This window comes from Dreissena polymorpha, chromosome 5 (genome assembly GCF_020536995.1).
Source record: "Dreissena polymorpha isolate Duluth1 chromosome 5, UMN_Dpol_1.0, whole genome shotgun sequence".
Taxonomy (NCBI): domain Eukaryota; kingdom Metazoa; phylum Mollusca; class Bivalvia; order Myida; family Dreissenidae; genus Dreissena; species Dreissena polymorpha.
The window spans coordinates 37,314,523-37,340,489 of record NC_068359.1 but is presented as its reverse complement, the minus strand read 5'-3'; the positions used below and the strand labels follow the sequence as shown (position 1 = coordinate 37,340,489).

Here is a 25,967-nt window from a genome sequence, read left to right as displayed (position 1 = left end):
GAAATAGACAGACGCGAAATTCCTCCTTTTTTCAAAATCTAATCCATACATTTTCCTTTTTTTAAGAATGACAAAATTTCATGCCAAAGAATATAAATGGGCCGTACTCTGTGAAAGGGGGGTTAAATGCATGTGCGAAAAGTATCGTCCCAGAGTAGCCTGTGCTAAGGCTAATCAGGGACGACACTTTCCACTTTAATGATATTTTTCGTTTAAAGAAAGTCTTGTCGCAGCAAAAATCAAGTTAAGGCGGAAAGTGTCTTCCCTGATTAGCCTGTGTAGACTGCACAGGCTAATCTGGGACCACACTTTACGCACATGCATTAAGCCCCTTTTCACAGAGCTCGGCTCAAATGCTTTTATGGTAATACCTAACAGAGCTGGATCTGAGATGTTGAGTCTCAGGAAGGTGGGGTTCCTCATGTAGGCCGTCAGGTGGTCTGCCAGGTACTCTGGGTAGGTGGCCGACAGGGCCAGCATCTGCTTGTTGTCAGGCAACATGGAGTAGATCCAGCTGGAGTGGGCAGGTAACACACAGTGAACTTTACACTCAGTCCATAGAGTATTGTCAATGCATTTTTGAAAAGCTTTAGTTTTCAATAATGTAAATGCTGCGATTATTTTTACGATAGGTGACTTTTATTTGTGTTAAATATAATCCGCATAACTTGCTGATAGCAGCGCCCTCACACTACTTTGGGGGAAGGGGTCCGCAGCCCTTAGGAGGGGGAGTTTTTTGTAAATGGGGGAATTAAAAAAAAACAAAAAAACAACTGTGTTCAACTGTTATAAACATATATTTCTATATATGTGACTGTCTGTAGGACAGAAAGGTGGACTTTCACTCAATTTAATGACTATAACAGTAATCTAATTTAAATGTGGGTTGGTAGGTAGGCTTTTTTTTCTTACCACAACACTTAATTGAATATTTAACTCAATGAGAAAGTCATTATTTTCAGGTATCAGCAGTGTGAAATGCATGACGACATAGTACTAACTTACAGATATAGTTCTTAATAAGAAGATGTTTGATCCAGATTGTCTTTCTCTGTAAATTATTGTACAAATAAATATTCTTTGAAAACTAAAGACTGCATCTTGAATAAAGCATTTATTGACTAGAATAAATGTGAATAAAACAAAACATTAACAAAAAGAACAGTTCTGAATGATTCAGACGCTTTCCGCAGTTGCGTAAATTTCGGACATAAAATTCGGACGCGGATTTTGAAACAGAAAAAGCTTTTGTCTATATCTGTAAATTACTGTACAAATAAATATTCTTTGAAAACTGAAGACTGCATTTTGAAAAAAGCATTTATTGATTAGAACAAATGTCAAGAAACAAAACATTAACAAAAATAACAGTTCTGAACGATTCAGACGCTTTCCGCAGTTGCGTAAATTTTGGATATTAAATTCGGATGCGGATTTTATAACAGAAAAAACTTATAAATCGGCGGTTAAAAAACAGGTCGGGTAACCGGAAACAAGACTTCTTTTTCATTAGGACTATATTGGACAAAGCGATATAACGGACCGTGATATATTGGAGTCAATTTTCAACTATAAATCGGCGATTTTTTAATATTTTGTTTTACATTTTCTGAGAGGAAAAAAAATTCAGTTTTTGGGGGAAAAAAATATACTTTTCAGGTGGGGGACTGCAGCCGAAATTCGGCAGCAGATTTGATAGATTGAGGGCCCTGGATAGTATTATTAAGTTTGAACTTTGTAAGCAAAACAATAAACATCAATGATCTGACTAAGCACAGGTTCACCTTTAAACCACCCAACTCTTACACATACTTCAGTGTTGTTTTTTTATACCTAATCTAAGACCGAAATTCTACCCATTTCTATTCTCAAAAAAGTATATATTTTTCCTAAATAACTTCCTAAAATCCCAATTAAAGGTCCCCCCCCCACAATATATATTGCAACATTTAATTTATTTTAGCTCTTAAAGATAAATCTTAGTTAATATAATATTGAAAACACATTTATTCATAATTTTTAAGTATTTGTTAGCAAAAAAATGATACCAAAGTCTCCCAAAATAAGTCCAAAGGACATCATTTTTTCTTAATTGGACATACCCATGCCCCATTCCCAAAATGGAGAAAAAAAACACTGTACTTTATCTGCTCCTGAAAGCTTTCCTCCAGCAGCTTGTCAGCCTCATCCAGTATGAACAACCTGATGCTGTCAGTCAACAAAACACCGCCCTCTATCAGCTGCTTTATACGCCCTAGAAACACATTCCAATGTCAGTTATACAGTGTCCATAGAGAGGGTTGAGTGCAAAACTGGTGCATCTCCTTAGAATTTCTTTATTAGATTATTCCCACAAACATTATCCCAAAATTTCATGATGATCCGAACTTTCTGGAAAATTAAATCGAGCGGATATATTTTTCTGGTTGCTGGAGTTTTCCTGAATGCTGTTTTCCAGAATGTCGCTGCCTGCCTGCAGCAGGTGTTACCTTAATACATTATGTTTTCTCAATGGGAAATAAAAATCAATTAAAAGTGGTATATTGCAAAGCAAAATCAAGTTTTTAAAAGAAAATAAATATGCAAAAAAATCCATTAACCTAATAAGTAACAAGGAACAAAATTGTCACAAAACCAGGTTTTCAATTGTAAAAAAAAGGCTGATAAAGGGAGACAATTCAAAATGTGCATTGTTACCATCCTAGTTTCAAATGCAAACTATTTTTACTCGTGGCAACCTTGATTTCAATCTGGAAAAAAAAAAGTATGACAAAGGGAGACAACTCAAAATGTGCATTGTTACATGTTCATAGTTACCCCCCTTGTTTCAAAATCAATATATTTTTAGTTGTGGCGACCTTGATGATCTCACAATGAACGACATATTTATGGACCGGACAAGCTCATTTACAGCCATTTTTGACCTTTGAACTCAAAGTGTGACCTTGACCTTGGAGATATCAACGTAATTCTTTCGCGCGACACACCATCCAATGATGGTGAACAAATGTGCCAAACGATTTTAAAATCTCACAATGAACGACAAACTTATGGCCCGGAAAAGCTTGTTCCGTCCGCCAGCCCACCAGACCATCCACCCGCCCGCCGACATTTGCCAATCTAATAACCATTTTTTCATTCGGAAAAACTGGTTAAAAAGCATACAAGCAACTTGAATTATAACTAAATTGTTATTCTGATTTTTAAACATTTCAGAAAAGGAATCATTCAACAGAGCTCTTGGTTTAAACAATCTAAAATCCCAGCCTTCCTACTAAAACATTTTACCTGGAGTGCCCACTGCTATGTGACACTTCTTTAGCTTCATTCTGTCCTCATGCAGTGGCATCCCACCGATGAATGTGTGACACTCGAGTCCCTTCATAGCGCTCCCTAGGCCTGTCATCACCTCCCAGATCTGCACCGCTATCTCACGTGTCGGCGCCAGGACCAGGATCTGTGTAAACAGTGGTAATGCTTTACGATATAATGCCCCCTTGGTGCAAAAAGGTACCATGTGATATTGAAGTTAGAAGGCACATGGTACCTTTTTGCACCAATATGGCGAATTAAGGAATAAGGTCTGGGCTCTTTGAATAAGAAAAATTTCACCATTTAACTAAAACTGGGAAATCTCTGTGTGTTTTTGTTGTGTTTTCAATAAAACATTTACAGAGGCTAAACTTCAAGAGCTGTATAATGAGATTTCCTTTAGTTTGCGATCTTTTAAAATTTCTTTTGAAACTTTCTGTTTGGAATTTTAGGCTGTCATTTGTGGAAAATATATCCTTTTTGAGGTTGACAATTTCAGCCCTTAATTTGAACAAAAAATAACACAGTTCAAATATCCCATTAACTATCAATTCAATAGCTGTAATCTAGTTCTCTACAGCTTTGGAAAGACCCATCTAATCCAAAGCTTCTAACAACTTGGTCTATTTTATGCACAGATGGTAGTTGCATTAAAAAATCACACGGTATCTGATTTCAAAAGGGTTTTTACAAGTTTCAGCTTCATTTGTTCTCCCAAATTAGCATAAGTTTCCAACATTTAGCTCAGTCAGGATTAATTTAATTTAATTGATGTCCCCAGCCAATTTTAAATTTTGTGACGGATGGACGGACAGACAGACAGACAGATTGAATGATGGGCGTACTGAATGACGGACGGACAACGCCAATTCTATGTCCCTCCACCTTAGTGGGATAATAACAACTAGAAATGGCGCGGCCGCGGCTGGCGCATTTCCCCACGCCGCAACTTTTGACCCAGGAGTCAATCAAAATTCCAAATAGTGCACTGTCGCACATATGCTCATAGCTACCATGTGTTTAAGTTTCAAGGTTCTAGTGCTCATAGTGTAGGAGGAGATAGTGGCCACGACAGACGGACAGACGGCGGAGATAACCACATAATCCCCCCTCTCCAATTCGGAGCGTGGGGATAATTATCAATATTTGTCGTCTAATATACTTTAATGTACATTTAATATTTGATATTTAGTTATTTACAGAATGATAAAACACCTGTTTAAATTCAGAAGATTAATCTTGTCTGCTTAGTCTTGGTCTTTTATTTAAGGAAAATTACCAATTTCCTACACAAAGCAATACATAAAAAACAACATGAAACATAAAATGATTTAAGCTGAGCTGAGGTTGCCGCAATTGAATGGTCAAGGCAAAGCTAACTTAAAAAATAATGCTAGAAACCTAAGAATGAAAAACTTACTTAAGACAAAGAACTTAAAGATCTGGGTGGGAGACTGTGAACCAAGTGTTTGTTTCTAATCCTTCTCACCTGTGTTGAGGCTGTGTCTGTGAGCACAGTCTCTAAGGCAACTACGGAAAACACACATGTCTTCCCAGTGCCTGACTTCGCCTGCACAATCAGATCTGTAAAACAGGGTTGACATAAACAAACTTAAGCTTCGAAAAAATATGAAAAATATAGTTAAAGGGATCTTTTCACGCTTTGGTAAATTGACAAAATTGAAAAAAGTTGTTTCAGATTCGCAAATTTTCGTTTTAGTTATGATATTTGTGAGGAAACCGTAATACTGAACATTTACCATGGTCTTATATAGCCATTATATGCATCTTTTGACGATTTTAAAACCTAAAAATTATAAAGCGTTGCAACGCGAAACGATTGAATCATTTGGAGAGTTCTGTTTTTGTCGTTAAATTTTGTGAAACTACGAAGATTGCTTATATAACGTATAAAATACGTCAAGTATGTATACTCGGCGGAATAGCTCAGTAGGCTAGAGCGTTTTTACTTCAGGATTCTGGCAGGACTCCAGGGGTCACAAGTTCGAAACCTCGTCCGGGCAATGTTTTTTTCCTTTATTTAATTTTATTCTTGATTTTTTACTGGAGCTTTTACGATCCAATGTTTACATTTATCGATATAAAGCATTTAATTAATAAGTTGAAAAATGCCAAAATCTGTGAAAAGGCCCCTTTAAAGTAAAACACCAAGTGCTACCAATCTACAGGTTAACAAAAAGCATTGTAGGTGTCTATAAATTTATTAAACTGGTACTTGGATATTGTTACCTAAACCACATCTCCCAAGAGGTATCGCTTTAAGTTGAATCGGAGATGGTCTATCAAAGCCTGAATTTTTTAATCCATTGAGAACAGTTTTTGAGAGCAATAAACTGTCAAATGAGATTGCCTCTGAAATGACAACATCCCCAGTTCGTGCTTTATCTTGGAAAGTGTGAGCAATCTTAGACATTTTTACTCGACAGTCCTTGGTAAATAAATGTACAGAAAAAACGTGATTCAGACGTATTTCGCTGAATTCACTTCTCCTCCATTTTGTTTGTACCGCCGAACCTAATTTCTAACAAGCATTTCTATTGGTCTTTACCAAATCGATCTTAACAGCGAATATGAATTGATACATTCTGATTAACCTAGCAAAAACGGTCAATTAAACTATCTTTGCGTATGTTATTAAATAGATGCGGTGGTGGCGATTTAAACAAAAAGGTTAGATTTCGGTCAGTAGAAGTTAATATATCAAGACACTCAAAGCCATTCCGTCTATACCTCAAAAGAAATAACCGTGTCGGAAAGATGGAATGTTCTTTGTTGTCGACAATTCAGAAAACATTTAAAAAAAGAGCCAACGGAAATAAGTCGGATTTCTGGGATGATTGTGGGTCATGGGTAAAAGGTGCAACTCCATGTTCAACCTTTATCGAACAATCTGGGAAACTCACTACTGTTAACCGACACAAAGGCCAATACTGCTTCGTAAAATTTATTGATAAAAAGAAAGTATATGTTCCATTTGACCCTCAGCCAGCTGAAACAGAAATAATTTTCATCCACAGATATTACTTACAACTCAAAGCATCTAACAGCGACACCTCCCAGTTTAAGAAAAGGGTGACTTTGGTAGAAAAGACAGAGAACATAATGCCTGAAATATCAAACAACATTGCGATAGTAGAGTACATAGGGTCATTTCTAGAAAGGCAATTCTATGGCTCTGTAAAAGACATAGACAAAAATGTGAAATATATAAGAACAAAACCACGAGTTGGGAGGCATTTAGAAAGTAAGGTGAAGCACCGCTCAGTTAAAGACGTTGAAAGGGAGAAAAAATAATTTGCAAACCAGCGAATTCGGAATATGAAATACGAATTAAATAAGATAGACACCCATTGGCTTTCTAACGCAGCTGACCAGATTATAACCTTAGAAGAACTTACAAAAACATCATCATTCGTCCAAACTGTTAAGCACTTGAATGGATTTAACCACCGTGTAATTACACTCTTCAATTCACAGCAAATCCGAGACATAAAGCGATTCTGCTGTGAAAACAACGGCAAAGTACTGGGCATGGATAAAACCTTCAATCTCTGGGAATTCCACGTAACACCGACGGTGGATAAAGATATCTCTGTTGTGAACAGATCGACTGGTGAGTCCCCCATCTGCTTTGAACCAAAGTTCATACATACATATTCCACTACGAAAGCGTATAGCTCCCTCTTCACGATGTAGCAGATGAATTAACAGACACCGAAATATCGAAATTGACCGTAGGGACAGACGGAGAAACAGCCCTAAGAAATGCTATAAGTAGGTGTCTCACTGGATCTACACATGTGCTGTGCACCCGTCACCTCAAAGAAAACACCAACAGGTACATGGAAGACAAGGTAGGGTACTCAATCTCAGACCGGAAAGAAATTAATGAACTTGTTTTGGGCGAAAATGGATTGATTAAGGCAGTTGATGTGGATACTTACAATGTACGACTTGAAAGAATTAAGAGATTAATAACATCAAAAGATGAAAATGTCCGAGGGAAATAGTTTCTACCTTACTTTGTCAACAACTTGGTTCCGAAACTAAATGATTTTGTTATCAAACCGTCTTTAATAGGAAAGGTTAGCACGTACAGGGTGGACTAACAACAATTGTGAATCCGCCAATCACATATTAAAAACGGCTACACAGTGGAAGTTAATGGACTTCAGCAAATTCATATCAAAGGTAGAGCAGATCGTTGATGAAGAAAGAATGGAATGATGTAGGGCCGTGCGAGGTACGGGTAACTTTAGATTGACGGAACAATTCAAACACCACCAAGTGTCCATCGACCTTTGGGTGATGTTATCCGAAGAACAACGAGAACGGAAAATAAAAAAATTCTTATGTGACTACTGGAAGTCTCACCCAAATGTAGTGGTGTCCACTGATGGATCAAGATCACTGATTAAAACACCTTCTGTCTGTAAAAAACCTTGCCAACGAAAGAGAAAACGAGCCGAGCGATCAAGAACGCCATCCGCTAAAAGAAAACTGTAAAAATTGACGTCAAGCTGTTGCCTTAATTGTCGTTTTCGATCAGCACATGTTTAACACCATCTTATCCTGAACGACACATTATGCATCTAAATGAAATATTTCTTTATGCTGTGATTATCATTCCCTTATGCTGGGATTATTAATAGGCTTTAAAGCTGTTGTCTTAATTCTCGTTTGCGATCAGCACATGTTTAAACTTTAAAACACGGTCCGATACCGAACGTCATATTATGCATCTTATGATGACATGTTATTTATTTCCAGATTGTCTTTATGTAAAATATTTATGTGTGTTTACTTTAATTTTGTCTACCAGAAATACTATATTTAAAATGTGTTAAATAATAAAATATATTTTTTGATGATGTATTCTTTTATATTACCATTGACTTAATTACAGGTACTGTCTTAAACATATTTGAATCTTCGCTTAAATGCTTACTGAAGTAATCATATAATCAAATCATGATTTAACGGGAATATCACGAGGTAAAGGTGGGAAATTTAACTGTTTTCGGTAAATTTACTGATTTCGGTATCATGTCCTCGTATTATATAATGCTTCAATTTAAAAACAGTAATAAAATGCTTTTCGTAAAAAAATAAATAATTAACATAAAGCATAATTTAAATGCGTACTGGAGTAAACATTCATTAAAATCATAGTTTAACGCCACTATCACGATGTAAAGGTGGGAAATCTAACTGTTTTCGGTGCATGTTACTGTTTTCGCGAAAACAGTACTGTTTTCGGTATCTAGTCATACCCTGTGTGCACTGCAAATATGTAGTTATTTAAACCATGTGATCAAAACAACAATGGCGTAAAATTTGACAGAGATAAATCAGGAAGTGAAAATGCTTGAGTGTAGTTCATTTTAAAAACAGTGGAATTTATGTAGAATCATGCCGATGAGTTCTTGGACCCCATCCTCGGACAAGTTTGGAGTTGGTATGTTATGACATTGACCATTTCGTCTGTTATTCGGTATAAAATTTATACTTTGCACCATTCATGAGAATTATTGAATTGAATTATCATTTCAATATCCGTTTCAAAAGTTTAGCATATCCATCTGCACGGCTTAGTTCTTCTTGTTCATCGCCAATTGGGCAACTTAATTGTTCAACATTTCAAAGCTGGAGACATCTTTTGTTTGGCCAAAAAGATGTATAATTATTTTATATTTATAATATCATGAAAGGACCACAACCGTCTAGTCCATATAAATTTACTCCCAAAGCCTTTGATAATTTTTGCTATGGCGGCTCTGGGAGTACATATGCACTTCTTCATAAACACAATAGCAGTTCTGCACACAGATTTTGTGCGCATCACTAAACAGACGTCGTTCGTTACCTATTAAGGAAAGCGGTTAATAAACTTCAAAAACACATTAAATTTACCTGAATGGCAGCCTACAGACATTATCCTTTGCATGCAACCTTAAAAAGCATGATGATGTTTTTACACGCTATTCTTGCCGACATTTTCATTTTGGAACAGCGTAAATATTCGACATCAGTTCGACATCGTTATCGACTTAGGTTACTACAAATATCACGATGTGCAAAATATTGGTGTACTGTGACCAAACCCATAGCGACACAACTTTAAGTTGGCAACATAACGACAGTTTCCCAATATGGTGGATAGAGCGTACGAAAGAATAACAAAGTAAATAAAAAGCAATTATTTCTTGTTTTAATGATACCATTTGCACGAGTTTCAGCTTTAGACAGGTAAATGTTGATAAGTTTTTGTAAAGAAAGTAATAGTGTTCATTGAATTCCAATATCAATATATTTGCTTATTTACAAGAGGAGAATACTCTGAGAATTCTATTTTGTATATTTTATCTTAATTTTATTGTTTTCAACATTTGGTTGTTAAGTTTGGACAAAATTCCAATAGCAAAATCTAAGACATTTTATCTTTTTGGTGTGTAGAAATGAAGTTTAGTTTAAAAAAAACTATTACGAGATTTGAAAAAATCACAAATCAGACTTAACACTTTCACTAAGAACTAAGGGAGATCAATACCTCAAATAACTAATTGAAGTAATTTCAAGCAATTTGACTTTAAATAATTACCTTTGCAATGTGTAAATTGATTACCTATATTTTGTGTATCTTTTTTATTATTTTTTAACAGGCTTTTTGGATTTTTTCATCACAAATGAGGGGATTGATAAACAATTGTTTTATTGCCTGAGCTGGATTAGTTCTGCAGACTTAAATGACTGAATAATTGAATGAACTCCTACCTTCCTGGAAATGTGAACTGGCACACATGTTTGGTTACAAAGTCATAGTGTACATCTCCAGGGAATATATTAACAAAACTGAACAAGAATGATCATTGGTTGCCCTCTATCAAATTGTTCAAGTCCACTGCATATTATATAGGTCATCAGAACACAAATATATTTCTCTCTGAAACCATAAGGCTCACACGGTGTGTGACACACCTCTGATATTTGGTATGTGACAGTGGAGTTCCCTAACTCAAAAAGGGCTCAGAGGTATTACATTTGTATAAAACAATAACATTAATACTTGAGAAACTAGGTTGGTTGACATTTAGACTTAGCAAGAGACCCTAACAGAATAGTCTGAACAAACATGCATGTACAATCTTATCAATCAATGATTATTTTATCATTCGATTATCACAGGCCCAGTGAGATAAACTATTACCAAAGACTCACTACATCAAGGATAACTTAAATGCAGATACCATTTCAAGGAAAACTATTTTGTTTATCATCACATTGATTAGAAATGAACATGGTTTATACAACCATATAGCTTGAAATGACAGAAAATGTAAAGTTTGTAATCTAAATGTTGCAGACAGTGAATACCCTAAGTATATATGTCTTAAGTTTTCTGACACTTAAAAATAATAATAACAAACAAATTCGTTGAATTGATATTCCCCACTAATATGCTTCTGAACACAAAAGTTTTATATTTGACACTCAGCTAAAAAAGCATTTTTTAAAGATACCAAGGGCTATAACTCCGTTATTAACAGATGGTGTACAATGCCATTTGGCGTGCATCATCCTCTTATTCATATATATACTCATACCAAGTTTCAATGAAATCCGCCAAAGCACTTCCAAGATATGGCTCCAGACAGAAAAACGGACGGACGGACAACGCCAAAACAATATCCCTTTGCCTATGGCGGGGGATAAAAATTTGTGTCCAAAAATTTAGATACGGAAAATATTAAAAAATTACATGTGTCTTAAAATTTAGACACAAAAATTGAATGTCCGAAAATTACATTATATTGAAATAAAAGCAATAAAGCAATGCACAATAGTGTTTCTACTTAAAAATAAAAACAACTTCACAGCTTTGCTTACTCTTGCCTAAAATGATACAGAACAAAAAATTAAAAACATTAAATATACTGCTTCCTTAATAGGAAGATATCATTTAAAATGCTGTACGGTGAAGGGTTTGTTTTCTACCGGTACACATGGTTATTTACCCAATTACGCAAATGTTATGGTCCATTGCCATCAGGCATGCATCTCCCAGGTTTTATGACCTTAATCCGTCTGTAAAACCCCATGATCAACGTGTCACAAGATAAGTGCCAAAATCTGGTAAAATTGCGCTGTAAAGTATGGTGTCTGAAAATTTTGAGTCATTAATGATAGAGGAAAACGCGATTGTCCAAAAATAAAGATCACGAAAAATAATTATTTTGGCCAAAATAGGGGGTGTCCGAAAACATAGTGTCCGAAAACTTAGAGTAATTGCGATATTCTTTTTTTTTATGTCCCATATAAATAGATATTAGAAATACAGTAGTAAAACCCCATTTTTAAATATGGCTGTTAAATTTCATTTGTGAATGCAAACTTAAAATAAAAAAGAAATCTTTAAGATTTAAAACATAAAATGCAGACTGTATACAGAAGAATTAAGAAACAAATTAAATTTATTAATGTATAAATATTTTTGTCAGAATCAAGATCAATTTTAAAACTGGTACTACTTGTTTTATTAATCGCTAATTTTTTTCTTTACTTCTATCTTCACTGAATTTCGTATTTAATTATAATCCATGTATTATATCTGTGTTATTTGAATATGTCTAAAAAGCAACTGTATGCTTTAGAGCTCATTAATGTTGTTGTAGTTTTTGTATAGTTGTCGTCTATACAAAAAATGTTCCAATCATGCCCACGGGGTCAAAATTTGCCATGCTTAGGTATTGAACTCTTTTTTTTCGCTTTTATACGATAATAACTTCATAAAAGGCTTCATAAAACAAAGCTCAGAGATTTCATTTTTGGGTATTTTTAAAACATAATATTCATATCAAATTTAAATTAGTTAACATTGTTTTTCGTATGGTATACATCCAAGAGTTGTGTTTATTGTAAAAAAAAAAAAGACATCATAATATTTATACCTAAACTACATGTGGATGTATTAGAGTATCTGTTTTTGTGAGTAAATTTTCATACAACAAACTGTTTGCATATGCCAAAGTGTAGCTACAGTAGCTTTTAATTTGTTTGAAGTTTAAACACTTAATTCTTAAGATTGCAGATGTCACATGATAACAAGCTCTTGCATAAGTTAAACTGCATCAAGGAAGTGTGGATGAGACATGTAGAACAAATGTGTTATCAACAAGTCTCTGTTAAAGATCTTTATTATTCTTGTAAACAGATTGCTCATACTATATTCAAAAGGGGGTTTTGAGACTTATGTGTGTGTGTCTATAAATAACTTTTTGCAAAATTATAGAGGAATTTTTCCACCTTTAACTTAACTGGTAGCCCCAATGCAGTTTGAATTATGAATAACTAATCTTTGCATGCGTTTGTACATTAAATATAAAATATTTGCATACATCAGCTGGGGGAAGAAGAGATATATTACAAAATTTTGGTTTTAAAAGTCTAAACATGTAGATGTCTTATACTGGTAACTTATTTTGTCATTAGTTTAGATCCTTCTTTCACTAAATAGTGCATGCAAAGCAGACAGCATTAACTTAAATAATTAAATGATATCTTCATGAACTTTTCTCTATTGATTGTGTGAACGGTGACGTAAACTGGCTCATATTAATGAAATAACTATAGGAAGTAAATTAAGCAGAATTTTTAGTAAGCAGGTTAGAACCTCAACATTATATGTTGGAATTTGATAAAGTAACAGCATTTAAGATTTTCAAATTATTTGGCAATTTGTTGTTTTTTTGTCCTGTATTGTTAACTCTTCCAGTGCTGGAACCGAATTTTGAAAGCCTTTTCAAACAGTTTGGATCCAGATGAGACGCCACAAAACGTGGCGTCTCATCAGGATCCAAACTGTTTGCTATTCTGATAGTATTCTTTGAAAAAAATATAAGAAAATGCTAATTTTAGAAATTCAGCAGACAACATTTTTGAAGACGACAATTTTCCCAGCATGCAAAGGGTTAACAACTGAATGAAACTATACAGTCTGGTAAATGTGAAGAATGATTCCTACAAATGTTCACATATAAGCTTTTAAGGTGTACTAACTCCCAAATGTTATTAAGTTTTAATCATGATTTCAATTTCTTGCTGGCTAGAAAATATACCCTGTACAGATGTAAACACGGAAGCTAAGAGATTTCAAATGATTGGAATGAAGAGATAAATACTTTGTTTGGTTTTGAATGGATATTGAAAATATACATTGCAGTGATTAAATCAGGAAGTTAAACTTTCTGTACAAATATATACACATCTTGTATGCATACTTAAATCACTACGTCAAGCTCTGATTATTGTTTACCATACTGGATTGTGTCCTTGAAAATGTTTTTTTGATAAACCTGTCATAAAAAAACTCATATTAAACAAATGTCAAGCATGGGTCTTATGCAATACATTGCCATCGTAGCTACAGACCAGAATGCACATCTGCGCAGTATGGTCAGGAGTAACTCTGTTCGCTGTAAAGTCCTTTTAGGCCAGGAGCTACCTTGTCCACTGTTAAGTCCTGCAAGATCAGGAGCTACCCTGTCCACTGTAAAGTCCTGCAAGATTAGGCGCTACCGTGTCCACTGTAAAGTCCTGCAAGGTCAGGAACAACCCTGTCCACTGTAAAGTCCTGCAAGATCAGGAGCTACCCTGTCCACTGTGAAGTCCTGCAAGATCAGGAGCTACCCTGTCCACTGTAAAGTCCTGCAAGATCAGGAACAGCCCTGTCCACTGAAAAGTCCTGCAAGATCAGGAGCTGCCCTGTCCACTGTAAAGTCCTGCAAGATCAGGAGCTACCCTGTCCACTGTAAAGTCCTGCAAGATCAGGAGCTACCCTGTCTACTGTAAAGTCCTGCAAGATCAGGAACTACCCTGTCCACTGTTAAGTCCTGCAAGATCAGGAGCTACCCTGTCCACTGTAAAGTCCTGCAAGATCAGGAGCTACCCTGTCCACTGTTAAGTCCTGCAAGGTCAGGAGCTACCCTGTCCACTGTAAAGTCATGCAAGATCAGGAGCTTCCCTGTCCACTGTAAAGTCCTGCAAGATCAGGAGCTACCCTGTCCACTGTAAATTCCTGCAAGATCAGGAGCTACCCTGTCCACTGTAAAGTCCTGAAAGATCAGGAACAACCCTGTCCACTGTAAAGTCCTGCAAGATCAGGAGCTACCCTGTCTACTGTAAAGTCCTGCAAGATCAGGAGCCATCATGTCCACTGTAAAGTCCTGCAAGATCAGGAGCTACCCTGTCCACTGTAAAATCCTGCAAGATCAGGAACAACCCTGTCAACTGTAAAGTCCTGCAAGATCAGGAGCTACCCTGTCTACTGTAAAGTCCTGCAAGATCAGGAGCTTCCCTGTCCACTGTAAAGTCCTGCAAGATCAGGAGCTACCTTGTCCACTGTAAAGTCCTGCAAGATCAGAAACAACCCTGTCCACTGTAAAGTCCTGCAAGATCAGGAGCTACCTGTCTGCTGTAAAGTCCTGCAAGATCAGGAGCTACCCTGTCCACTGTAAAGTCCTGCAAATTCAGGAGCTACCCTGTCCACTGTAAAGTCCTGCAATATCAGGAGCTACCCTGTCCACTGTAAAGTCCTGCAAGATCAGGAACAACCCTGTCCACTGTAAAGTCCTGCAAGATCAGGAGCTAGCCTGTCTACTGTAAAGTCCTGCAAGATCAGGAGCTACCCTGTCCACTGTAAATTCCTGCAAGATCAGGAGCTACCATGTACATTGTAAAGTCCTGCAAGATCAGGAACAACCCTGTCCACTGTAAAGTCCTGCAAGATCAGGAGCTACCCTGTCCACTGTAAAGTCCTGCAAGATCAGGAGCTACCCTGTCCACTGTAAAGTCCTGCAAGATCAGGACCAACCCTGTCCACTGTTAAGGCCTGCAAGATCAGGAGCTTACCTGTCCACTGTAAAGTTCTGCAGGATCAGGTGTTACCTGTCCACTGTAAAGTCCTGCAAGATCAGGAGCTACCCTGTCCACTGTAAAGTCCTGCAAGATCAGGAGCTAACCTGTCCACTGTAAAGTCCTTCAAGGTCAGGAGCTACCTGTCCACTGTAAAGTCCTCCAAGATCAGGAGCTACCATGTACACTGTAAAGTCCTGCAAGGTCAGGAGCTACCCTGTACACCGTAAGGTCCTTCAAGGTCAGGAGTTACCCTGTCCACTGTAAAGTCCTGTAAGATCAGGAGCTACCCTGTCCACTGTAAAGTCCTGCAAGATCAGGACCAACCCTGTCCACTGTTAAGGCCTGCAAGATCAGGAGCTTACCTGTCCACTGTAAAGTTCTGCATGATCAGGTGTTACCTGTCCACTGTAAAGTCCTGCAAGATCAGGAGCTACCCTGTCCACTGTAAAGTCCTGCAAGATCAGGAGCTACCTGTCCACTGTAAAGTCCTTCAAGGTCAGGAGCTACCTGTCCACTGTTAAGTCCTGCAAGATCAGGTGCTACCATGTACACTGTAAAGTCCTGCAAGGTCAGGAGCTACCCTGTACACTGTAAGGTCCTTCAAGGTCAGGAGTTACCCTGTCCACTGTAAAGTCCTGTAAGGTCAGGAGCTACCCTGTCCACTATAAAGTCCTTCAAGGTAAGGATCTACCCTGGACACTGTAAAGTCCTACAAGGTCAGGAGCAACTCTGTCCACTGTAAAGTTCTGCAGGATCAGGAGCTACCTGTCCACTGTTAAGTCCTGCAAGATCAGGAGCTACCCTGTCCACTGTAGAGTCCTGCAAGATCAGGAGCTACCCTGTCCACTGTAAAGTCCTTCAAGGTCAGAGGCTACCTGTCCACTGTAAAAACCTGCAAGATCAGGAGCTACCTGTACACTGTAAAGTCCTGCAAGGTCAGGAGCTATCCTGTCTGCTGTAAAGTCCTGCAAGATCAGGAGCTACCCTGTCCACTGTAAAGTCCTGCAAGATCAGGAGCTACCCTGTCCACTGTAAAGTCCTTCAAGGTCAGGAGCTACCTGTCCACTGTAAAGTCCTGCAAGGTAAGGAGCTATCCTGTCCACTGTTAAATCCTGCAAGATCGGGAGCTACCTGTCTGCTGTAAAGTCCTGCAAAGTCAGGAGCTACCTGTCCACTCTAAAGTCCTTCAAGGTCAGGAGCTACCATGTCCGCTGAAATGTCCTTCAAGGTCAGGAGCTACCCTGTCCACTGTGAAGTCCTTCAAGGTCAGGGGCTACCCTGTCCACTGTAAAGTCCTGCAAGGTCCTGCAAGGTCAGGAGCTACCTGTCCACTGTAAAGTCCTGCAAAGTCAGGGGCTACCTGTCCACTGTAAAGTCCTGCAAGGTCAGGAGCTACCCTGTCGACTGTAAATTCCTGCAAGATCAGGAGCTACCATGTACATTGTAAAGTCCTGCAAGATCAGAAACTACCTTGTACACTGTAAAGTCCTTCAAGGTCAGGAGTTACCCTGTCCACTGTAAAGTCCTGTAAGATCAGGAGCTACCCTGTACACTGTAAAGTCCTGCAAGATCAGGAGCTACCCTGTCCACTGTAAGGTCCTGCAAGATCAGGAGCTACCCTGTCCACTGTAAAGTCCTTCAAGGTCAGGAGCTACCTGTCCACTGTAAAGTCCTGCAAGGTCAGGAGCTACCATGTCCACTGTTAAGTCCTGCCAGTCAGGAGCTACTCTGCCCACTGTAAAGTCCTGCAAGATCACATGCTACCTGTCCGCTGTAAAGTCCTGCAAGATCAGGAGCTACCCTGTCCACTGTAAATTCCTGCAAGATCAGGAGCTACCCTGTCCACTGTAAAGTCCTGCAAGGTCCGGAGCTACCCTGTTCACTGTAAAGTCCTGCAAGGTCAGGAGCTACCCTGTCCACTGTAAAGTCCTGCAAGATCAGGAGCTTCCCTGTCCACTGTAAAGTCCTGCAAGATCAGGAGCGACCCTGTCCACTGTAAAGTCCTGCAAGGTCAGGAGCTACTCTGTCCACTGTAAAGTCCTGCAAGGTCAGGAACTACCCGTCCACTGTAAAGTCCTGCAAGATCACAAGCTACCTTTCTGCTGTAAAGTCCTTCAAGGTCAGGAGCTACCCTGTGCACTGTTAAGGCCTGCAAGGTCAGGAGCTACCCTGTCCACTGTAAAGTCCTTCAAGATCAGGAGCTACCCTGTCCACTGTGAAGTCCTGCAAGGTCAGGAGCTACCCTGTCCACTGTAAAGTCCTGCAAGATCACAAGCTACCTGTCCCCTGTAAAGTCCTACAAGATCACAAGCTACCTGTCCGCTGTAAAGTCCTGCAAGGTCAGGAGCTACCTGTCCGCTGTAAAGTCCTATAATAACAGGAGCTACCTGTCGGCTGTAAAGTCCTGCAAGATAAGGAGCTACCCTGTCCACTGTAAAGTCCTGCAAGATCACGAGCTACCTGTCCGCTGTAAAGTCCTGCAAGATCACATGCTACCTGTCCACTGTAAAGTCCTGCAAATCAGGAGCTACCTGTACACTGTAAAGTCCTGACAGATCACGAGCTACCTGTCCGCTGTAAAGTCCTTCAAGGTCAGGAGCTACCCTGTACACTGTAAAGTCCTTCAATGTCAGAAGCTACCTGTCAACTGTAAAGTCCTGCAAGATCAGGAGCTACCCTGTCCAATGTAAAGTCCTTCATGGTCAGGAGGTACCTGTCCACTGTAAAGTCCTGCAAGATCAGGAACAACCCTGTCCACTGTAAAGTCCTTCAAGGTCAGGAGCGACCCTGTACACTGTAAAGTCCTTCAAGGTCAGGAGCTACCCTGTCCACTGTAAAGTCCTTCAAGGTCAGGAGCTACCATGAACACTATAAAGGCCTGCAAGATCAGGAGCTACCTTTCCACTGTAAAGTTCTTCATGGTCAGGAGCTACCTGTCCACTGTAAAGTCCTTCAAGGTCAGGAGCTACCCTGTCCACTGTAAAGTCCTGCAAGGTCAGGAGCTACCTGTCCACTGTAAAGTCCTGCAAGGTCAGGAGCTACCTGTCCACTATAAAGTCCTGCAAGATCAGGTGCTACCTTTCCGCTGTAAAGTCTTTCAAGGTCAGGAGCTACCCTCTACACTGTAAAGTCCTTCAAGGTCAGGAGCTACCTGTCCACTGTAAAGTCCTGCAAGGTCAGGAGCTACCCTGTCTGCTGTAAAGTCCTGCAAGGTCAGGAGCTACCCTGTCCGCTGTAAAGTCCTGCAAGATCAGGAGCTACCCTGTCCACTGTAAAGTCCTTCAAGGTCAGGAGCTACCTCTCCACTGTAAAGTTCTGCAAGATCAGGAGCTACCCTGTCCACTGTTAAGTCCTGCAAGATCAGGAGCTACCCTGTCCACTGTAAAGTCCTGCAAAATCAGGAGCTACCCTTTCCACTGTAAAGTCCTGCAAGATCAGGAACAGCCCTGTCCACTGTTAAGTCCTGCAAGATCAGGAGCTACCCTGTCCACTGTAAAGTCCTGCAAGATCAGAAGCTACTCTGTCCGCTGTAAAGTCCTGCAAGATCAGGAGATACCGGCCACTGTAAAGTCCTGCAAGATCAGGAGCTTCCCTGTCCACTGTAATGTCCTGCAAGATCAGGAGCTACCCTGTCCACTGTAAAGTCCTGCAAGATCAGGAGCTACCCTGTCCACTGTAAAGTCCTTCAAGGTCAGGAGCTACCCTGTCCACTGTAAAGTCCTGCAAGATCAGGAGCTACCCTGTCCACTGTAAGTCCTGCAAGGTCAGGAGCTACCCTGTCCACTGTAAAGTCCTGCAAGATCAGGAGCTACCCTGTCCACTGTAAAGTCCTGCAAGGTCAGGAGCTACCCTGTCCACTGTAAAGTCTGCAAGACTTGGTTTTCTCATAAGTGGCCTTGCTCACTTTAAATCATGTGCAGTCTGAGGCTATCCCCTGGCTGAACCTGAAAACTACACATAAGAGGTACTTCTAAGATGACCATTTTTAGATCATTAGAGCATTTTAAACATAGATCCAAAAATATATTATTCTTTTTAATATAGTTATTATTAATTAATTAATTATTATATCAATCAAGAAGTAATACTTCAGATAACTTTAGATTGGCACTGTTCAAACATACTTCTTGGGTTTTTAACATCTGGTTCTAATGGAGCACTAACATAGTACTATATTTGAGATTGTGGTAAACACCTTAATTAAGGTATGGAGGTTGTGTTGAGAATGCAGCCTTCAGTCAACACAATGTCTGTACAGTGTTGTTTTTTTCAAAATTGGGTACAGTAATTGGCCATATTCCCAATGGAAAAAAGTATATTTTTTTCCCAAATGGGAGCTAAAAATTCACAATTCAAGGTTTAAAAAACCTTTGTTTTTAGATCAACATTTAGTTAATTTCCCATCCAGCTCTACAAGTAACACTTTATTAAATTATTTAATATTTGAAACACTTCTATTCTCCTTTTTGAAGCATTTGTTAGCACTAAAATAACACCACTAATTGTCCAACTTAGGTCAAAATGCCGCGATTTTTCCCAATCCAAAGGGAGTGGGCTCCATTCCCAAAATGGTGGGAAAAAAACACTGCTGTAAAAGCCTGTATAAATTTGGTTTACAAAGTTTAATTATTATAATGGAAACCTGCCTCTGACATTCATTTTTGCATATTTTTGTGAATGTTTCACAATGTTGCTGTTGAACAAATAATCATCTTTTCTTTCTGATTTGCAGCTGAACGTCTTTTCTTTAAGGTCATTTGCTTTGACAATTTGATGATACATTAACCTCTTTAAAAATACGGCTTTTGTCCATTTTGGTGAAAGAAAGATGGAACCATTAAAGGATAAATCTAAATAGTAATGATCGAAGAGTGTTTTTTTTATATAAAAGCTTACATCAAATTCATTCAAATTTTTTAATTGGGCATGAAATGACTTTAAAGCTTCACTTTTGTATACAGGAAAAAAAAAAGAAAATGTGCAATAAGTAAGGTAACCTGTTACACTTAAACTTTAAAGCGGGTATATACGATCTTGTCAAATATTTATTTATTAATATAAAATGTGTAAAAACTTATTATACATATATTTCAATATAAACTAAAATAAAAGTTAAAAAGAACATGTGTCGAAAAATGCTAAATAAGCCAGATATTTAATTCTGAAATCGAAAAAGGCTGTACAGCCTAATTCGCCAGCATGTATATCATGCATGTACGATGTGAATCTAAATTTAGTTTAACGGTTCATTTGAAATTCCTGCAGCGATATCGATTCATACGACACACGAACACTTACTAAAAAGACGAATGCATCGGTTATTGTAGGAAAATAATTACGAATTATCTTCGTCACAATCGGCTCGGGGCGCTAATTTGTATTTGCTGTATTTTATGAAATTCGTCTTAAATGTATCATTTTTCTTGCATATTGTGTGTTATTATAACATATTTGTATCAATATTTTACAATTCAGCACATATAAAAATCGTATATACCCGCTTTAAGGCATTTTTTTGTAAATATTTGGTTTATTGGATCCAACTTCCCTATTTTTTGCAATTTCCCTCAAAAAAGAGCACCATTTTTGTTGGCTTGAAATTTATCTGTTCTTTTATGTGATTTTCCTTTTTGTTATTTATGATCGTTTTACAACTCAATAATGGTGTACCCATACATGATATTCATAAAGGTCAGATGTCACTGTGTCAGTCTGACATCTTTACTAGATTTAATAATGTTTGCCACATTTGGCTTAATGTGCATGCACTACAATAAAAACTGCAGAGGAATGAAAGATTGTATGCACAATAATTTACCACATTCTGTACAAAATGTTTTTAAATCGATAAATTTAACTATATATAAACTTAAAAACTCAGCAAAATATTTTTAATGGTATATCAGCTTAATGAAATGCAAGCACTGGGATTGCAATGTCATTTCTACATTCACTTCTGAATAATTATAGAAACATACGCATTTAAGATCATCATCAGTGTTTATTAATCAAATCATATGCATAAGAATTCAGGATTTTAAAACTTACATATATGATGTACATGATGACAAGAGCTTAGCATGCGTTTATAAAATGTATTTGCACCCTTGAAACAGTTTACGAAATGGCGGTAAAATGAACAGTTTGCATACTGTAAATTGGGGGGAAACCAGCAGGCAGTTTTACGGTGATTCTATGGATTCTACATTCTTATATCAAATACATTTTAATAAAAATATTATTATGCAATATGTATGGGTCTATTTTATTTTTTTGAAATATATCTTAAATTGTGATTAATTCCACTGCCCCCCCCCCCCCCTCTATTGTTTTTCTTAATTTTGTATTTTTTGATCTCAGGAAAAATGTATTGGCACATAACTATTGTGACGTAAGGAAGCTACGGATGTATGCAAGACATATTGAAACTTTGGGCCTCAGCTGGAAATAGCCAAAAACAGCTGATTACAAATAAGTAAATAAAAATAAGAACAAATATGACAAAATCTGATAAAATGTTGTAGCATTTGGGCTTGTTTTAACAGCAATAATGGAGACATGAAACTCACATATTTTTTTGGTTTTATTGCCTATTTCCTGACCCAGCCTTTTTATCATGCAGAGCGTCTCCTGGTGACAGTGTTGTTTGTTTTAGGGATGTTAATGATGATTATCTTGAACAATTTCATAGATAATAGCTACTGAGACGTCTTATGTTTAATGAAAAAACAAATAATCTATAATAAGGGATTTAAACATACTTTAAAGGGATTTGTTCTTTCTTTTTGTATGTCATTAAGCATGTGTATCCGTAGTATCGGCCCTCTTAATGAAAACATCTAAATATGTAAAGTTAAAAGATTGAAAAACATACATGTTTAATACATCAATCTATAGTTTTATGTGTTCCTAGACATAACAACAAAACTGCATTAAAATTGGTAATATTTTGCTGAAATTCTGGCGAGACTAAGCCCCATGAAGTAATCAGTATCATGAACATCGTTTCTCATAATATTGGCCCTTCTGATTGGTTGCTAAGGTTTGTAACTTTGATGCGCATGATCTTTGTCTATATATTTTTTTTTATTGGAAAAACAAAACCATTGTTCATCTTTCTTGTTTTTCTTAAATTATTATATTTTTTCACAATTAAACAGCTTATTCAACATTTGATAAACCTACTAATAAACCAAAAACAAACTAACACAATTATGTATAATCATAATCCGCCTGGAATAAACATGACCTACTTTCAAATGTCAAAACCAGAAATCATGAGAAAGATTATCATGACAGTCATTAATAAACAGCAAATAAATAAAAACTTCTAAAAAACGAAAAACATTAACTGTTCAGCACTTTTTATCCCCCGCCATAGGCGGAGGGATATTGTTTTGGCGTTGTCCGTCCGTCCCTCTTTCTGTCCGTCCGTCCAGAGCCATATTTTGGAAGTGCTTTGGCGGATTTCATTGAAACTTGGTATGAGTATATTATATGGATAAGGTGATGATGCAAGCTAAATGGCATTGTACACCATCTATTAATAACGGAGTAATGGCCATTTGTATCTTGAAAAAAATGCTTTTTTGAGTGTCAAATATAATACTTTTGTGTCCAGAAGCAGATTGGCGGGAGATATCAATTCAACGGATTTGCTTGTTGATTTTTTTTTTCAAAGACACTATACAATGAGCAGGGTCGATACTTTGAGAATAAGGGATAATGTGTTTACAAGAAATTTATATTTTTGTTGAAAATGTGATAAATAGTTTAAATAGCACAGAAGCTCATTTTAATGCAGGTCCACTGTACCAATCAGTATATTTGATCAGGTATTATAAACCCTAGCTGTGCATTAGTACCTTGTATTTCTTGAGTCTATAATATAAGTAAATTCCTTATAATCAAGTCAAAGAATAGACTGAACTGGATTGTGTACACAGGTGAAGGGATGAACTACTTAACCCTTTGCATGCTGGGAAATTTGTCGTCTGCAAAAATGTCGTCTGCAGAATTTCTAATATTAGCATTTTCTTCGATTTTTTTCAAAGAATACTATCAGAATAGCAAACAGTTTGGATCCTGATGAGACGCCACATTCTGTGGCGTCTCATCTGGATCCAAACTGTTTGCAAAGGCCTTTAAAACTCGGTTCCCGCACTGAAAGGGTTAACAGATCAGAGTTTTTTTTCCATTCAAATATGTGTCCGGTAGTGGGGCCCATTCCAAATGGAAAAAGTATATATTTTTTCCCAAATTGGACTTACTGTCAATAAGCTCTTTTGTTTTAAATAATGTACTGGTAACTGACAAGAATATGCTGTGGTTAGATAATTTGCACATTTCTTTGATCATAAATGAAATTTGTGGATTCGTCTATTACTAAATCCAACAACACAGAAGAAAGCTGTTTGCTAAAGCAAGCTCCTTAAATTTGATTGTAAAGAGGAAAAGCTTGCAATTACTGATTTTGTTTACAAAATATTATTAATTTTAAATGGATTGCATCTTTCAGAAACTAGAAAAATTGTGCTAAAAGAGAATAAATTACTTTTTAATTTGTTTAAAGTGATATTATGGGCATCTTATAGTTTAAAGGTGTCTACTGCAACCGTTGTTTATTTTTGGTGTTTTCACTTCATATACATGTATATTTGTTAATGCAGCATCAACATACTAAAACAATATCCCGGAAAGAGAAAAATAATGCATTTGAATATCAACTGTACTTTTGTTTTGACAACTGACAACAGAAATGATGCGATTTACGATGTGCATCTTAATTTAGTTTAAGTGCAGATTTGTGCATATGACACAAAGGCACTATTTTGTTTTACGGATAATTTCGGCTTAGAGGACTCACCAGTAATGTAAAATAATGAATACAATTTATATTTTTTATAAACAACTCGTAGCAAGATGAGTTGCAGATAATTGGTCAGTAACCACATTTTAACTAACTCTTTTGACCTGTTAATTCTTTTCAGCTCAATTCAACAGTGAAAAATGCCCATAATATCACTTTAAAGGGTCTTTTTCACAGATTTTTCACAGGTTTTGAAGTTTTTCATTAAATGCTTTATATTGATAAATGTAAACATTGGACCTAAATAGCTCCAGTAAAACATCAAGAATAAAATTTAAAAAAGGTAAAAAAAAGTAGCCCACAGCAGGGCTCGAACCAGTGACCCCTGGAGTCCAGAAGTAAAAACCAATTAGATCGCTCGGCCATGATCTGCCAAGTATGTAGACGAGACGTATTTTATAGTTGATATAAGTGATCTTTGTAGTTTCACAAAATTAAATGACAACAACAGAACTCTCCAAATTATTCAATCGTTTTGCGTTGCAACGCTTTATAATTTTCAGGTTTTTAAATCGTCAAAAGATGCATATAATGGCTATATTAGACCATGGTAAATGTTCAGTTTAAGTGTTTCCTCACAAATATCATAACTAAAACGAAAGATTGCGAATCTAAAACAACTTTTTTCAATTTTGTCAATTTACCAAAACGTGAAAAGGCCCCTTTAACTCTGTATGAAGGAAATGTTTCACAAAGTGTCAAGTTTTAGTCAAAATGTATCTTAAAAAGCTGTTCTAGTTATTCAATATTGAAACTTTATGTCTTGTCTTGTGCTGTGAGGTAAATGAGGCCACTTATAGTATGCATTTCATAGTACATGGTGATCATATTACAATTACAGTTCATATTAACACGCCCAGATAGATGGCAACTGTTTCTGCTGTGCCTGGTTAACATTATTAGTACCAGTACTGGTATATTTACCATTAATTATTCTAGTTAGGTATTGTTGAAAAAACAATCATATTAGGAAGATTTTTTTCAAGTGATTAGGTACATGTTCGTACTCAAACCTTCTTTTAGTATGTTTTCTATAGACTGCACAAAAAGGCCCTCAGATAATGCAGATTTAGGATTTATAAAAAATTAGACAAAAAATCTTAGAAGTTTCATGAATCAATCCCATTTTAATATATAGAGCACAAATGATCACCATGAGGAACTTAATTCCAAAAACAGTTGCCCATAAAGTACATGAATCTGAATTTCCTGCCATTTAAATGTCTCAAGTGATTATTTAATTGTCTTGTTTCAGTATTTGTCAATGGGTAATATAATGTTCATCGTTTGAGTTTATGAATAAGAACGCCTGGGCATACTGAAAGTGTGCACGATGAAAAAAAAAGAGAGTGTGTTTGGCAGTTTTCCGTCATTCAGCTTTGGACACAATCGAACTATAAAGATTGTTCAAAGTTTGTCTTTGATTTCTTTTTTGTACTTTATTAATAACTAAGGTATTGGTTAACTTGGAGATGAAAAACAAAATAGGCGTGATATTGTATATGTGTATGAATGACATGTTTTTATGCCCCCAAAGGTGGGCATATAGTGATTGCACTGTCCCTCTGTTTGTCCGCCCGTCTCTCTGTCACACTTTTGCGTTTAGGTTTTCGAAAAATGCTCATAACTTCTATATCACTTCATATGTAATCTTCATATTTGGTATGCATGTGTATATTATGGACAAGGCCTTTCAATGTGCACAAAAATGACCGCTTTTACCTTGACCTTGAACTTTAAGGGTCAGCGTTTAGGTTTCGAAATCTGTGTTTAGGTTTCGAAAAAGCATTTTTTGGGGGCATATGTCTTCCGATGGAGAAAGCTCTTGTTTTAATATGCATTTGTTGAATTA

At 37.1% G+C, this 25,967-nt stretch overlaps 2 protein-coding genes across 9 annotated transcripts in view; one reads left to right on the top strand and one right to left on the bottom strand.

Annotated features, from left to right (window-relative positions):
- The window catches only part of LOC127831156 (uncharacterized), a 44,319-nt gene extending 37,360 nt beyond the window's left edge, over positions 1-6,959 (bottom strand). Inside the window, exons 1-6 of the mRNA XM_052356150.1 lie at positions 6,860-6,959; positions 5,563-5,847; positions 4,802-4,896; positions 3,289-3,457; positions 2,143-2,254; positions 372-514 (exon numbers count right to left, since the gene is read on the bottom strand). Coding sequence (XP_052212110.1) covers positions 372-514; positions 2,143-2,254; positions 3,289-3,457; positions 4,802-4,896; positions 5,563-5,847; positions 6,860-6,959 — 904 coding nt within the window. The remainder of the gene's footprint in view (positions 1-371; positions 515-2,142; positions 2,255-3,288; positions 3,458-4,801; positions 4,897-5,562; positions 5,848-6,859) is intronic.
- Positions 6,960-8,618: 1,659 nt separating this feature from the next.
- LOC127881595 (dedicator of cytokinesis protein 3-like) overlaps positions 8,619-25,967 on the top strand; it is a 173,845-nt gene continuing 156,496 nt past the window's right edge. For all 8 annotated transcript variants that reach the window (XM_052429588.1, XM_052429589.1, XM_052429591.1 and 5 more), the window contains exon 1: positions 8,619-8,791. In XM_052429588.1, coding sequence (XP_052285548.1) covers positions 8,746-8,791 — 46 coding nt within the window. In that variant the 5' untranslated portion in view covers positions 8,619-8,745. The remainder of the gene's footprint in view (positions 8,792-25,967) is intronic.